This window comes from Natrix helvetica, assembly GCF_964273705.1.
Source record: "Natrix helvetica genome assembly, chromosome: Z".
Lineage (NCBI taxonomy): Eukaryota > Metazoa > Chordata > Lepidosauria > Squamata > Natricidae > Natrix > Natrix helvetica.
Window position 1 is genome coordinate 42,020,545 of NC_138554.1, and position 16,799 is coordinate 42,037,343.

At 39.5% G+C, this 16,799-nt stretch overlaps 1 protein-coding gene across 4 annotated transcripts in view; it reads left to right on the forward strand.

Annotated features, from left to right (window-relative positions):
* The window catches only part of HOXB3 (homeobox B3), a 50,976-nt gene that overhangs the window by 27,390 nt on the left and 6,787 nt on the right, over positions 1-16,799 (forward strand). For 3 of the 4 annotated variants that reach the window (XM_081971393.1, XM_081971394.1, XM_081971395.1), the window contains 2 exons: positions 1,225-1,272; positions 12,811-13,416. In XM_081971393.1, the coding sequence (XP_081827519.1) occupies positions 12,942-13,416 (475 nt within the window). In that variant the 5' untranslated portion in view covers positions 1,225-1,272; positions 12,811-12,941. Of the gene's footprint in view, positions 1-1,224; positions 1,273-9,663; positions 9,787-12,810; positions 13,417-16,799 lie in introns of those variants that run through there. The other variant, XM_081971396.1, reaches the window with a different exon arrangement.

Consider the following 16,799-nt stretch of genomic DNA (forward strand, 5'->3'; position numbering starts at 1 on the left):
GCCTACCAATGGCCTAAGGCTTTTAAAATGGGATGCTTCAGCTTCCAAACAAGCCTGAATGGAAGCATACTTTAAAGGATGACTTAACCCCAAACTTCTAAATCATGTCTCACAATGAGAGTCTGTTAAACATTGGCCATTTTGCAAAGCTTCATTTTTGCAATTAAAAATTAACTCTTGGTTTCGGCACTTTTCCAGTCTGTTATGGATGCCTAGATTCTAATTAGCCTTAGGTATGCTGATGAATGCCCTGATCAAACAGCCTTGAAGAATTTTCCAAGTAAAGCAAGAAAAAAAAATGGGCCAGAAAACTGTTGGTTAATGTGAAACCTAGATAGATGCAGAAACACATCCCAGCCCACCCCCCAAAGAAAAACAGCTTGGAATGAAAGTTTCATTGACCTCAGGGTAATTTCTCCTTAAGTGAGTGGAGGTAGAAATGAGTGGTGCAAGAAATTAGAAATATATTGGGATTAAAAACAGCAACAAAAAAGCTGTAATGAATTACTTGGAGCAACCTTAAACTTAGACTGACATGGTTATCTAGATTTAATAGAGTTGCTCTGGAGAAAACTGTGTTGCAAAATCACAAATGAAACAATAAAAAGCCGAAGGCCAGTAAGTTATAAATACAGGACATAGGTGTGCTGTACTGTGTTTTCCTTACCTCCACTCATTCTCTGCTATCCTTTCAGTCATCCCCACTACATTGAACGAAGTAGAGAAGCTATAACATCCTTTGCTGCTGTTTCTGAGCAGTTCCCAGACCAGGGACATTGAACGGGGAACAGCATAAAACAGATATTTATTGCATTTGCCACTGCATACTCGTTTATTCTTCCAAGGAGTTTATGTTCCCCCTTTATCTGGAAATCCATTATACTTGTTAAAAATAAAAGTCTGTACAATGGTGGTCAATTATATGACTGGTTAAGTTTTTATGACAGATATAGATATATAGTATTCTAGACTTCTTTGGGAACAAGAGCATATAAAACTAAAATAAATAATAGATAACAGATATTCTGTCTATCTCTGTGTGCAAGCGTGTATAACTTATTGATGCTAAGTGTAGGGAAAGAATATAAACGTTCTTGAGATATTATTCAGGAATATCATTGTCTTAACTCTTGCCTACTTTGCCAACTTAAAATTTAAGAATAATCAAATTTGAGAAGTAAAATGCTTGCCTGTCTGAAAGGCCTTTTCTTTTTCATTCTCTAGGCATAATTCCATCCAGTGGGGTCAAATCATTGACTTCTTTTCCAAGAAGTAAGTGGATTTCAAATTCAAACTTTTGTTGTTGTTTTTTTAATATAGTTTGAAACTAACTCCATTTCAATTATGTCAGAATTAAACATTCTTTTGCTGAGATTCCGCCTATTGGATTTTAAACTGCTCTTTCTATTTGAAGCTACACTAGGTATATATACTGTATTATGAATAATTAGTCATGTCTAATGCCTTGCACTTTTGCATGTAAATCAGTAAAGAGGTGCATTTTCAGTATGTGATTAACTAAACAGAAAATTTAAACTAAATCATTTTGGCTTTTATCTTCTTGAACAATTCTCATGTTATGTTGGCCCTCTCTTTTCAATATGTCTGTCTGTCTGTCTGATACTCACTGAACTACCAGCTCTGAACTTACTGGTCTGTCTCTCTTTGTGAAAGTTCTTACATACCAGCTTGGCCACCCTGCAGTCCTTCAGAAACCTTGGATTACAACTCCTATAATCTTCAGTCAGCACTGCATTATTTCCTGTGACTAAAGATACCAGCCAAGCTGGTATGTAAGAACTATCACACAGACAGGGAAAACACTATGCTGGATAGCTCGGTGAGGAAGCACAGGAAATGATAGATAGATAGATAGATAGATAGATAGATAGATAGATGGATGGATGGATGGATGGATGGATGGATGGATGGATAGATAGATAGATAGATAGATAGATAGATAGATAGATAGATAGATAGAAAGAATAGATAGAATAGACAGGCAGGCAGGCAGGCAGGCAGGCAGACAGACAGACATGATGGGATAGGAATTATAGTCCAATACAGCTGGGAGAGATCAGGTTAAACACCCCCCCCCCCATGTTTAGCAGTCTTACTTCCTTGCTCAGCAAATTTACCTGACATTTTAGACCTCAAGAGTGTGGATTTCACCTTCTAACTTCATTAAATCCTTACCAGATAGATATGTCGGGTCACATTTCTCAATATATTTGAGGTAAATCACATTCAATTCAAAAGGATATTATTGGTTTTTATAAGCAGGCTATATTGCAATGTTGGTTAGATGAGCATATTCCCCCCCATCCCCCCCCCCCCCAACCTGATGTAAAGTTTAAGGAAAAGGAAGTTTAGATGGACCTCAAAATGCTACAAAGGTTAATGTTTACTTCCAATATATGATTTCATTAGAGGCCTTTCCTCATTGTTGAGAGAATCTGCATGGTATTGAGATGACTCTTTTCCTGAAATTTCAGAAGTAGGGACCAACTCTAAAAGCTGATATGTTTCATTCCAACCAGGACAAAATAGCATCCAGAGTGGAGTGATGAGGGGAAATCTGGGGGGAAATGGGGCACTATTCTGGGATAAAGGAATAGAGCCCCATTTCTATGCTGGATCTCTTTTTTTCCTGACTTTGTTGACAAGGCAACCAGCATATGCCATACTGCAAAATGAGATGTCCCCTCTGGCATTTACCTCTTCCTCCCTCTTTTCTTTCCCCAAAGGCTGCTGTGTCCTATTTCAGAGCAGCTGATGAAAGTTGAAGCCAAAGTATTTTACTTGTATATTCAAACTTTTATCTATATATTGATTTCTGCACAGTCCATACATACTGTGCACGTAAGTGAGTCATCTCAAATTTTTATAAATTGTTGTTTGATACTTTAAATCTCTTCTCTTCCACCTTCCCCATACTTTGAAATGTCTACAAGCCCAATAGCATGATTGAATAGGCTGTCATGTGGTAGGCCAGAGCCTAGATGGGAACCATAAGGAAACTTTTTGTTGGGAATCTAACTTTAATTCATAATAATTTAAATAAAGGATTCCAAGGATTGGAGGAGGGAAGTGCCATCAATAGAAAAGTTATGATTCTGCATAATAGACTTGTCATATGAAATTGATAATATTTTATACCTTAAAGTCTAGTGCACATTAAGAAAGGGCAACTCCACACTTTATGTTGAATTTTATCAAATGTATTATAGCTGCGCTTGAGAAGAATAGTACATTAAAACCTTTGGAAATTAGTCCCCTTGAAAGTTGGATGAGGTTAGAAATCCAAAGATATAATCTTTGACAGTAAGTTTTTTCTTCTTCTCTGAGCTCTGCTTTGAAAATGTTGCCAAGGTTGCTAACTGGTATTCAAAACTTTCCAGGGGATGGGGGTGAGATATGAAAGAGATTGGGATTCGGGGGATTTCTCCCTCTCCCTCCCCTCTGCCTTTTAGCTGTTGTTTTGTTTATGTGCAATATTTTGGAAGTAATTCAGAACTACTTCTGTTGATTTGACCATTAATCCAGGGAGTTATTAAGCTTCTAAAACAAAAGGTCATGGATAAGAAAGAGTTACAATCCATCAAGGAAAACAAGGGAAACAATTGGTTGAGATTGGCTTCTAGGTAGAATTTGTGTCTATCTTAGTTCAAATAAGTTAAAAAGGGTCAGGTTTCATGGATAACATACCTACCTGATATAGACATCTTTCAGTCACGGACATCTATCCATAAATCCTTTTAAATTTGGAGCTGTTCTAACATTATCATTAGATAATGGAGACGTTTTTTAAGCAAGATACAAAATATTTTTGTTCATGGATATGTTTCATAATTACTTCAATAATCACCTTTCACAATCTGACCCCCTACAAGGAAGAATCCAACATGAAAGATACCATGGGGAATGAGTGCCCCTCATTCCTAAAAGCTACATTTGGGTAGCTTTTGTTTCAGTAAAGTTTCAGTAATAAAACATTTAAAAATTAGAATTAATCTTTCCATACAGGGTTGATGGATAAATGGGATTGAGATTTAGCAAAATTTAGGATGAGTTCCTGTAACTTAAAGTCTGATTGAGTTTCATGTTTTGTCTCCAACTGGGAGTAATGCTAAGATTAGTTATAAATATAAACCCTGTATTTATAATTAACTGAAACACAATCTACTTCCAACAAATGAAACAAACTATATAATTTCCATAGATGTTGCTTTCATATCCACAGAAGAAAGCTAGGATATAAAACAACAAATATGGTAGATAACATTACAGCAATTGCCACAGTAATTGCACTAATAAATAAAACAATAAACTGACCTACTCACATACCACTGGGAATAAATTATGTTGAGAAAAAGAAGACCAGGGCCACTCCTAAATAAGAGACAAAGAATTTGTAGCATTGTAGATATTGGAGAATTATAACTTCCAGCAGGCCTTATTTCTGGCTGGCTGTGTCTGCAGGGAATTGGAGACATATTCCTCATTCCTGCACAGATGTGAGGAAACCGCTGCAATATTAAATGAGTGAGCACCAGTTATTTTTACTGCATTTCCTAATCAGTTACTTATATGGTGTTTAATAGATGGATTTGGAATAGCAACTCTTCTGAACTGAATGAGATAGCAATACAAGAGCTGCAAGGCTCCTGTATATCAGGAAAAAGGTTACTTTTTGCCACAGTCTAGATATTAATGCTGTAGATTATTACTTTAAGACAGTTCCATTTCAAATGTATTCTACTGAAACTCCAAAAAGTTCCAGCAGCCAGCATGGCTGCCCAACCTTTCCGGACTGGTGCCTCTCCCTGCCCTCTCCCCAGATGGTTGGTTTACAACAGTCCTGACTATTAACAAATAATGATCAGTCACAGAGACTGGGACAATGGGTGTTGTATATATTAAAAGGGCATAGGTAGGCGATCAGTATAACTCCTCCTCTATGCTGCCTTATCCTCCCCTGTCAAAATCCAGCAGCTGTGATTTAAAGATTAAAAAAGAATAATCTCCCAATTTACTTTGTAAAGGGTCCAGTCTACAGCCACTGAACCATTCTGAAGCTACCTAGTTGAGGTGAAACCCTACATTTCAGGTTTAGTCATAAAACAAAAGCAATAATTGGCTGGGTGATTCTGCAGTTGAAGATGAGGATCTCTCAAAGGTGCTAGAACTGAATAAGCTTTTTGAATGAGAAGTGAAATGTTTTCAAAGGGGGAAAAAACTAAGAAAGTCCTACTTTTGGGGAAAAGCACCTTTGAACAATCATGACCTGGATGATTGATAATTTCCATAGATAAATGTGTGGATTAACCTTCCTACACACCCTTTCAGCCTCAAGATATCCAGGAATGGATAGGTGTATTCCACGTTTCTAGTGGGCATCAGATTGTCAAAGGCTGAATAAATGAAATGGAGTAACAATATAGAAGTTTTCAAATCTTCAGCTTTCTTGAGTTGCTTTAGCAGACTATGAGATCCATTAGCACAGAATTGGTATTAGCATTGCAATAATTCAGCTGTAACCTGTTGGGTTTTTAAGAGTCTAGAAGCCCTTTTAAAAATAGACAATGATTTTATTTATAGAACGAAAGATTTCAGCTGGAAGCCAGAAATGGAGAACCCACGAGGATCTGGTATCCGTGGACTGGTGCCAACTCGGTGGCAGTTCAAACGGGCCGGCGCTTTTAGTAACAACAAGGAGCGCCCGGAATGAGGCTCAGATTGTTGCCAGAGGCCGCAGAACCGAGAAGGAGGTGCCGAGGCCTCCCGGCCATGATTTATATTCTTGAGGTTGTGTGACATACGGGGATGCCGAGCCGGGAACTGTGGGTGGGTGGTTAGCGGACGTTTTTATTACAGATTAATAATATTAGCATTCAGAACGGGAAACGAGGTTACTGGAGCCAAGGAATGTTTCCCCTAACGAAAATATTTTAAAACGATTTCTCCTTTCTTAAACGAAACCTTCTCCCCGTTTCAAAGATAGGTCTCTCGTTGTTCACCTCCCACTAATTCTGGGTCCATTACTTGGCGGCGACGTCCTTTTCTCTTACCGTCACACGTGAAGGTCAACTGCCAAATAAATGTCCTTTTACACCTGAACGTACCGCGGTGAAATTATAGCTCTGTTCTCAGGCAGATTTTAAATTGAGAACGAGCGGTCCAGCTAATATTTTATCTGAAGGGTTCCGTCCCTGTCAGGAAGGATCAAGAGCACAGGATTGTGTCCGCCCATTTTATGCTTAGAAAAATCTATCAAGACTTCAAATTCGGGGATTAGTCCTCTTTCTTCTGCACGAAGATATTGCCTCACCTTCGCCTGCCGAAAAGCAACAACAAATGAGAAATGTTAAGAAACGCAAATCGGTCTTGTTGCGTTTTCATGTTCTGTAAACGGGAAGAAGCCGCGCTTTAGTGTCGGGAAAGAATATATATGAAGGCTTTGTTTTTCCTCAACGAAAATAAGTGGTCTGGCTATCTGTTGTGCCATTTAAAAATTGAGAATTGGGCAATTCAGTGCGCATAAAAAGTGTTGGGACAAAAAGTCTCAAAAATTCGCTTTTGAGTGGTTGAGGATGAGTTAGTCCAGAGACCGGCTGCTTTATTCAAATTAGTGGCTTTCAGGACTAAATATCGCGACGTGAGCTGGCGGCTTCAAGTACTGTACAATATTGCGTTAATGATGGTAATAACAGCAACAATGAATTGCAAGTAATGCGGCTGAGAACAGAGGGGTCTCTTAGTTTCTATTTGGAGTAATTCCCCCCTCCCATCGCAAACGCATCTATTTTAAAGTAAAGGTTCTATACGTCTCCCCTCCCAACGTTTGCCCCTTGCCTCTTTCCCTTTCTTTAAACAGACCCCTCCTTTTTCAATTTGTTCTTTTCCATTATATCTTCTGGATCACTCGCCTGAGTTTTTAATAGTACATTTGTGACCTACTTGGCACACCCCAAGCTACTTCACTAGCACCACCACAAAGTGTGTAACCTTTAATTTTGCAGAGGAGGGTTGATTCATTGCCATAGCTTGCTTTGAGTTTATTCTTTCCAAAGCAATCCTATATATGCTACTCAGAAGAAAATGCCAAGGAGTTTTTTTAGGATTTGTCCCCAGGTAAGACTTTGTAGGATTGTTAAGTAACTGCACAGTTATTCTATGCATATTTATTCACCAGCATGATCTATTGCATTCAGCATGGTTTAGTCCAAGAAAAATGTACTTAAAGAAAAAAATCTGAAATAAAAATTGACCTGGTAAACCAAACTACAGATAATAAACGGAGGAAGAAATATAAATTCCAAACGTTAAATCTTGCTCTCTGTTTTTGAAACTGTCCTCCAAACTTATCAGTTAGCCAAAGAGACTAAACTAAACGATATAAAAGTACAGATTTTATCCTGGTAAAAGTTAGTTTACCGTCTGTGGTGGTCTAAAAGTAATTCTGCAGATGAAAAAAGATGTTTAATATCCAATCTTGCAATGGTATTCCAAATTAAAAAATAGTTTAATATTGTAAAAAAAAAAGACAGTCACAACAACAACAATACCCCCCACCCCTTCTTAGTTCCTTAAGAAAGCCTGACCAGAAAAAGCTAATATCCAAGTGGAAGTCCAAGAAGTTCATCTGTAATTTCTAGAACCATTTGGTGCAAATCAAAGGTAAAGTTGGATTTAGCAAAAAGTTCAGATGAAAACATTTCTCTCTGCAAAAGTATCATAAAAAATTCCATGGGCCGAATATGATGTTTTCGGATAGCCAGGGTCTATAAAGAAATAAACCAGCCCGTTCCAGCACTTCTTCCTTTTCTCAATGCCAGTTCTTGTCAATTCAGCACCCCAAAAGACAGAACTGGGGAAGAAATAACAATGGATCTCTCATTTTGACATACTTACAGGACTAAAAATGTGCAGAGATCTCAACTTCTTCCTCCCACTCACAGTTGTAATGGCAACTCTCTCTTTCCTGACAGCAGCAAAAAGTGGTGTGAACCTTTTGTCTTTGCAAGCAAAGCTCCCTTTGGACAGGACAGGGGTAATAAATCTTAAGTCACTTTGACATCATCTAGCTATAGCTATAGCTATATCATCTTTCTCTACATCTATCTATCTATCTATCTATCTATCTATCTATCTATCTATCTATCTATCTATCTATCTATCTATCTACCTACCTACCCACCTACCCACCCACCCACCCACCCACCCATCCATCCATCCATCCACCTCCCCACCCATCTACCTACCTACCTACCTACCTACCTACCTACCTACCTACCTACCTACCTACCTATCACATTCATCCATCCATCCATCCATCTATCATTGGTTTATTTTACTTTTCCCATGTCAAATTGTTTCTTATATTCCCCATTCCAATTACCTAATTTAGAAGTAATCCCAAGAAACAAATGGTTTTGTACTTTTCTACATGCACAGAATAACATGATGGACTTCCAGTAATATGCCTTTTTAATTTCTTAATACAGAGGCACATCTTCAATGCTCAATCACACATTGCCAGAACATACAAACCCAATTACAAAATATGGCTTCATATATAAACTTGATTTGACTTTCCTTCTATTTTATAGCCTCTTGAATGTTTACATTTTTACTAATACACATACACATGCAAAACTTCATGCTATCATGTTTCTGTTACCTTCCCTTGAATAGTAGCCATCATAATTATGTCATATTCTCTATATATGACATCTAGTTTGCACCAGATGAAATAACAGAATATCAAAAGATCTCTTCTGTAGCTGTACTGAAATCTCAGGAGAAGAGAAAAATGTAGGGAGAGGAAGAAAGAGATTAGGATGATAGAAAGCAGTGGGGGGATAGGATTCTCTTTCTGAAGATTTATTAGCATAACTTGACATGTAGTTGAGAAACATGTGGATCAATACAACTCCAGTTCTCCTGCTAGGCCTCTGTGTCCACCATGTCTCTATTTGCATATTGCTTTTTCCTTAACTGACACTGTCAGGAAGCAACCTTGGCGTTTGCCCAAGCTCTCCAAAGCCCACTCACTCACTCACACAAACACATCATCGCCTCTCCCCTTACCAGATATAAAGTCTCTTTATGGTACATATCTCTTTATTCTCCCCCTCCTTCTCCCCTTTAAATGGCAAGCAGGTTATTATTATTAGAATTAGCACTAATATTAGTATTATGTTTAAACCTCTATCTAGGCATTGCCCTATTGAGGGTTTGATGTAAGCGATTCTTTCTGTTTTCCCCTCCTTGGTACCCTGTCTGTCGGTTGGTCTGTCTATCTTTCTCTCGAGCTCTCTCTCTCTCCTCTCTTGCCTTCTGCTGTAAAGCCAGAGGCCATTGTTAACCGTGAACAGGGCGTAGGGAGAGTATAGGGCAGTCAGAATCCTCAATATCTTTGGAAGGCTGTCGAGAATCTTGTGATTTCTCCCTCTTCTCACTTTCCCCCTCCTCCCCAAACGGGGGGGGGAGAGGGGGGGAGAGAGAGGGAGAGAGGGAGAGGGAGGGAGGGAGAGAGAGAGAGAGAGAGAGAGAGAGAGAGAGAGAGAGAGAGAGAACCGAGCATCCCTCACCAGAGCTTCTATAGAGAGATTCCCCCCTCCCTTTGGCGTTATGACCGGATTTCTCTCTCTAGATATTCCTTGAACATTTTTTTTAACCAAGAGGAATGGGGGGAGCTCTCCTCGCTTATTGATTGCGTTGCTTGCTGGCTGCGAAAATATATTATGTCTGCTCGCCGCGCTGCTCTCGTCAGAGGCTAAGGTAAGGTGGACCGAAATAGGCTATCAGTTGTGAATGGCGGAGACCGTGTCTCCATGATTTATAGCTGTATGACTCGCATCGCGGTTCATGAAGAGTTCACAAGCTCTAAGCTTCCTTCCACGCAGCGACTCTCTCTCGCTCGCACGCTCTCTTCTCCTTCTTCTTCCCCCTCCTTCTCTTCCCTCCCCTTTTCTTCTACTCCCCTTTTGCTCTCTTTTTGCTATTCGTACTCCTTTATTTTCCTCCTCTTCATCCTTCCCTTTTTCGCTTAAATTGTTTCTTTCTGTCTGTCTCCTTCCCTCTTTCCCTTCTCTTTCTTTCTTTCTTTCTTTCTTTCTTTCTTTCCTTCCTTCCTTCCTTTTTTTCTAATCTAGAGTCTAGTGAATACAGTAGTTTTTTACTTTGAATTGTTATATTGTTCTATACTTATCATTACCATCTACTTTGGGAAACCAAGCTTTCAATTCAATCAGCAAAAAAAACCTGATTAATTTTATTCTAGCAGAGCAATATAATTATGATTTTTCCCACCCATTATGGAGGTTAAAGGGGAAAAGGTTATGGATTTTTCCACCTTGGCCTTAAAGCCTTCCTTCAATTTTATCACAAGCTTTTGGACTCTTCAGCTTGTTTTTTGTTTTTGTTTCTTTAAATATACTATATAAAAGATCTTAAGAAAAGAGGCATTTGTTTTGAAATATCCTTGGGAATAAACATGAAACTTCCAAGCGGGCAAGAAATAACTTCAGGGTTGTGGTTGACATTTCAGCAACTAATTGCAAAGGCACGATCTGATTTCTCATTCATTATTCCAATGGATATTTCTCTCTGTATGTATGTGTGTGCATGCGTTTAACTACCACAACAATTCCTTGGAGTAAATCATTTACGATTCCACCCGTCTTAGACTAAGATAAATGACCGACATTTAGAAAGTATTGAAAGATGAGGTATAAAAAGGGATCCAAATGTTAGCTACTGAGTGCATAGACTACTTTGGATTACTTTTTTGGGTAAGAAAGGAGATTAATATTTTAAAGATGCAGCTTAATTTAAGCCAACAAAAGCTAAGGAGCAAAAATCCTTTGGTGCCTATTTCTCCTAGGCCTTTCAGTGCTCCCAGAAAATCCAAAACAAACTGGGAGGGCCTAAAGAGAAGATAATAATGGCTGAGTCAGGGTACTCAACCTTCAGCTTTCATCACAGAATCTCTTTTTCCCTTTCTTCTTCAAACCATTTGGAAAACAGCGCTGAATTATCAGGTTTGCTAAGAAATATTTCCTAGATGCTGAATAAAGGCAGGGTAGCTGCCCTAATTCTTTCCAGGATCACCTGGCCAAGGAAGATTTTTAGCTGCTTGCCTCTAGAGAGCAATGGCTACAGTTCCGAGGCCAGGGCAGAGAATGAAGAGGAAGAGGTGAGATATACCATAGATTTTGAATTGAATCAGTGTAGGGAAGGTTGGTCTATTTGTTATTCCCGGACAATGGAAAGAACTGAGTGGTGCCTTTCAATACTAATGTGTATGCCCCAAAGGAAGAAAAATAGAAGGAAGCTCTCTGGATTGAAACAAGCACAGAAGGGCCGAAGAGAGATAAAGAGAATTCCTTTCCACAGATCCATGTTTTGCTCTTTTAAATGTGTTATAGCTTTTATTATATTTATAAAATTAATTTTTCTAGTGAAAGGAGTTTTCCCTTTCTTTGGGAAACCATATTACTTCCCATCTTAAATAAAATAAAATCCCAACATAAAAATAAAAGAGAAACAAAAGCAAGGAACCAAATGGCGTTGTGAGAAAAACGGGATTTGTTTTGTTCAAAGAGCAGTTGAGAAATGGGCTGAAGCTGGGCTTTAGGAAAGAGAGGGGCCAGCTCACACCTTGAGCAGCAACACGACAAAATTTTAACGACTCAGGGAAGAGGAGTTTCCACAACCAATTTCAAACGCAGTCAGAGTTGCAAAAACAGCTTCAAAAGAATCAACATCAAAGAACTTGATCTCATTCCTCTTTTGAAAGCAGCAGATTAAGTAAATCGAATTTGGAAATATTTCAGAAGTGTTAAAATATTTTCAATATGTTAAATGTTGAATCTCAGAAGCATTTAAAGGTATGGTTAAATATAATTTTATCCAATTTTTATACTTAGATTTGTTTTTCCAAAACTCCTCAATCTTGAATTGAGAAATATTATATTTTAATTTTGGAGGTGACAAACACTTGGCAGTTCCATGCGGGTGCCTGAGCGTTGTTTAAAAATACCTAAATGCTACTGAAATTCATTCCAAATAGATTTGCCAAGTGACTTTCCCCTTTCTTTCATAATTTATCTGTAAGTAAGTTCCACAGATTTCCGGAATTTTAACTTCCAAGCCCTCTCCCGTCCCTGTTTTGTTCGTCTTCATTCAGTCCCTCTAAAGAAGCGGTAGCGAGACTATTCGTTTCTTTGGCACGCGGAAATAAAATACCTGGCCCTTACACTGGAGCAAGTGCGCGCGCGTGTGTGAAAAGGCTGGTGTGTAGAGAGGTAGCTGGACTCTACCCACGGCAGAGATTTTGGAGAATGGAGTTGAATGATCTAAAAGAAATCCTACGACGGCGATTTCTTTCTCGGTCTACAGGATCTACATATGTAGGTATTGGTGTAGTTAAAACAAATAAGCAGACGAACAAAAACAACTGAACTTTAGAACAACAGAAGGGGGAAACGCCACTGAGGAATCGGTTTGGCGAATGGTTCGCCTGCACAAAGTCACCTTTGTGTATATGTCAGTGTGTGTGTGTGTGTGTGTGTGTGTGTGTGTGTGTGTGTATTATATGTATATATCTAAAACTCTTAGCACGAGGGAGAGAGGCGAGGTGCATCTCATAGCACCCGGCAAAAAACTGGCGGCGGCGGCATCTGGTCCCTGCTCCCCGCCCTCCTCCGTAGCCGGCCAGCTATTCATGTCACGCGCTTTTCAGCCGCTAAGATGGATTCAGAGGCCGAGCCGTATCATTGTGTGTGCCTTCTAACCTTTCAGGTCATCTTCCAAAAGACACCGAGGGAAGGGAAGGCCCCTTGTCACGTGACCTGGGGGGTGCCAATGTCCTTCCATGAGAGGGCCAACAGGAGCCTGGTAACAGCGAGCGAGCGCCTCGGGGAATCCCAGCCATGCAGAAGACCAGCTACTACGACACCTCACCGCTCTTTGGGGCTTATTCCTATCCCGGGGCCAACGGCTTTGGTTACGAGGGCCCTTCTCCGCAGCCTTTCCAGCCCGCGGCTCATGTGGAGAGCGATTACCAGCGGCCCGCCTGCACCCTCCAGTCTCTGGGCAACGCGGTCCCGCTGGCCAAGGCGAAGGACCTGAACGGGAGCTGCCTGCGCCCAAGCTTGCCTCAGGAGCACCACCCGCCCCCGCCCGTCTCACCACCCACCAACCCCATCACCGCTGCCAGCGGGAGCGGCAGCACCACATCCAACAGCACCGGCGGCAGCAATAACCATAGCCAATCGGGGGCGGTCAAAAGTGTCCCAAGCAAATCCAGCCTGACCTCTAGTAACGCGGCCCTCACCAAGCAGATTTTTCCCTGGATGAAAGAGTCGAGGCAAAACGCCAAGCAGAAAAACAGCTCCCCCTGCGCAGGTATCTTCTGCTTTTGGAAATAGCCCCACATTTCCCATGCACCCACAGACAGTGCCCATTAATCTCTCCCTGGCACATACACAAGCAAGCCCAGTTTAGTTATAGAAAGCTGGTGATGTGTACAAGAAAGAGAAGTGGTGAAGGAGTGCAAGCCAATGCAATATTTGCTTGTTTAAAAGCAGGCTATGTTGGACAGTATGCCTGTTCTCCACTACCCCCACCCCCATCTGAAAGGTTTAGGTTGGTGACCCATCCTGCTTGGCCCTGGAAGCAACTTGGGTGGAACTACAATCCACACCAGCAGAGTCATGCTAGCTCAGGGTGATGGTGGTGGCCCTATTCTTCTGGATTAGAAGAAAGTAGGTGATTAAGATAGCTGAAGAAAAGGATCTGCTTGAAAATTAGATCTTGAGGGGGAAAGCTTGTTATTGAGGTGAGAAATGGCTTGCAACAAAGGCAGGAATCTATCCCAGAGACAGAGCTGAGAGTGCCAGAAGGGAAATAGAACAAGGTATGGGTGCAGTAGGATTGATTTTGTGAATTGTGCTTGAAGACAGAAGGGCTAAAGGTGGCAGTGGAGGAGCAAGAGGTTCCTCACTTCAGTTCTATGTATTAATAAATTCAACTCCCTTCTTACCTCCATTCCTTCAAAGGATTTGGATACTAATTACACATGATTAGTATCATCTACTTATATTAAAGTAATGGTCTGTCTCTCAGACCTACATCTATGCAGAGGTTCTGCCACTAATAAAATTGGGACTCAAAACACTTCCCTTTTTCATGGTCAGAAAGTTAACTTCCATTAGTCCCAGCTGTTGGACGCAGTGTAGGTTTTTACATGTGAGATGGTCATTCTGTAACGCTCTTTATTTTAAAAAGAGAGAGAACATAAACCTCTAAAGGTAAAACACAATTGAACCGGAAAGCTTGCAGTTGTCTTTGTCTCATGACAGAGAATCTTGCTGGTTTTGATGACTCTCCAAAGAGCTTCTATCCACCTTCCACCATAGGGCCCTGTCATCTCTTTCTCAGTCTGCTGGATGTAGAACATGTCTTCTTCAAACCAGACAGTCTGGGCAGAGCTGAGTTATGGTCTCCAGTTATAATGTCTGTTTTTTAGACCTGACAAAATGTATTTCCATCAAAGTCCTGAGATGTGTGTTATACTCCATTTTATATGCCATTGGTTTAGCATGGATGCTCACTAATATCCAGCAGAGATTGTCTAATTTGTTGCAGGCATGAAGGCTACTGTTTCCCAATCTCCACCTTCTAATACTATATAAAATATATTTTGTCCATGTGTAATGTTGTCATTTAGTCCAAATCTTGCCCGGTAGGAAAAGAGCTTTGTTTGGGTTTTTTTGCTTGATATTTGAACTATAGAATTATTAGGGATAACAGGTTTTACAGAGGACAAAGTTTATAATAGCCACAAATGTCAATGGCTCCAGATTCATTTCTAAGCACATTGGTATCAAGATCCTAAAATCAAATAGATGCAAGTGGGAATAATGTTATTAGAACTCAAGTGTAAATATACTTAGGTTACAGTTCTTTTTTAAGTATACATTCTTTGAAGTCAGTAATGTTTCTTTCCTAATATAAATAATTTTATTTGACAATTAAACTTCTTGTAGCCAATTTGCTATACTAAGTAATTTTGAATCAGCAGCCCTATTCAAAGTTGTGTACTATGACACAGTTTAATTTGGATGAATAATTTGCACAAATGTGTTATTGCACAAAAGGTATAGAGCTAAGTCATGCTTGAATTAAGAGAGCAACCAGATTAATATGTTTGAGCATGTTAATATGGTCCTACTAAAAGGCAATAGCTGGAATCCCAGTGTGGCATCTATGTGCCTGGAGACATCACATCTGATAGACTTTTTACATTTAAAAAACCTTTCAATTAAAAATGAATTGGAAATTGGCATGCTGCATGAGCAAAGCACCATCCTCCAGCGTCACCTTTATTAACTCTAATGCCTTTGGGCCCCAATGGACTCCATTAGGTTGATTTATATATTTTTAAAGAAAATAAAAATGATAGGTGGTTGCAGCCCAGTACTATTTCTGGATGCATGTCCACTAGCTCAGAGTAAGGACAACAGCAAACAATGTTAAGTAGAGAGCACCCTACAGGGGAACAGCCGCAGTGGATAGAGGGGTAGGTAACATTCTGATAAATCTGTATTGTTTTCCCCAATGGCAATCATTTGAGGAAAGAATAAATTCCCAAGCAGTCATTCTAAGAGAGCACCCCACAGCATATTCTAAAATTCCAAATGTGCCAGTGAAAACAAAAGGTTGAGAACCCCTGGGACAGATTATATTCTAATTTTCATATAATTCCTCTTGCATAATCTTTACATTCTTGAATAAAAATTTGCAAATGTTGTATTGACTAAATAGTGATGGAATCATACGTTAATAGAACAACTGTATAAATTACAGTTTCACACATCCCTATAATGCAGAACTAAATGCAAGAGCTTCCTTCCTTCACTGAAAAGTATAGGTTTTAAGGAGATAACTTTGTAAATAGCTTCATAAACCACTTGCCCTGAGGGGCATGTGAACTCTCACCAGCATTCACCAAATCTGCATTAACTTCATCCTCAAATTCTGCTTTTGTCCCATGTAAAAACATTTTCTTAAAACTCTTTCGCTTTCTTTACCTCTCTTTTTACTGCAAGAACACAGGGATTTTACCGCACATCACAACAGTGTAGGGAATGTTACAAATTTATTCAATATATATTAACTATGGCTTCAAATTATTTTCAGGTATAGTTTCCTAATTCATCCTGCAGTGAATAGACAACGGCTAAAGTGATGATGATAAGGAAATTTCTTACAATGCAAAACACTTGCAAATAAGGCAGAGAATAGGTGTATGGTTGAAGGGTGCTGGATTCTTGAACAATAAAGTGGGGATTTTTTCATATCAGGTTGTATGTAGAAATCATTTGAAAAAAAATACTTTTCATATTACATTTGCTTCTGTGATTCAGAATAAAAAAGATTTCTACAAGGGGGGAGCTATTTATTATTAATGACTCCCCCAATTGCAGTTTGAAATCATTAGTCCAGCTGCATTGCCTTAAATCTCTGTTAACATATTCTTTTGTATGTGTACCCTGGGTCTGAGTCTTTTTGCTTCACAGCTAATCTTTCTTACAAGTCAGGATTGGAGGGTCGGGAGCAATTCCTAGTTCCTTAAAAAACAAACACAATTCCCATTTACTTTAAAGCACAATGTAAATATCAGAATTTGTATTTGTATGGAAAGCTTGCTAAATACATCTTTTGCATTTTTGATTGTAAATATTTCTGGACACAATCCCATAAGAAGTTCTCCTATGTATCCCTTC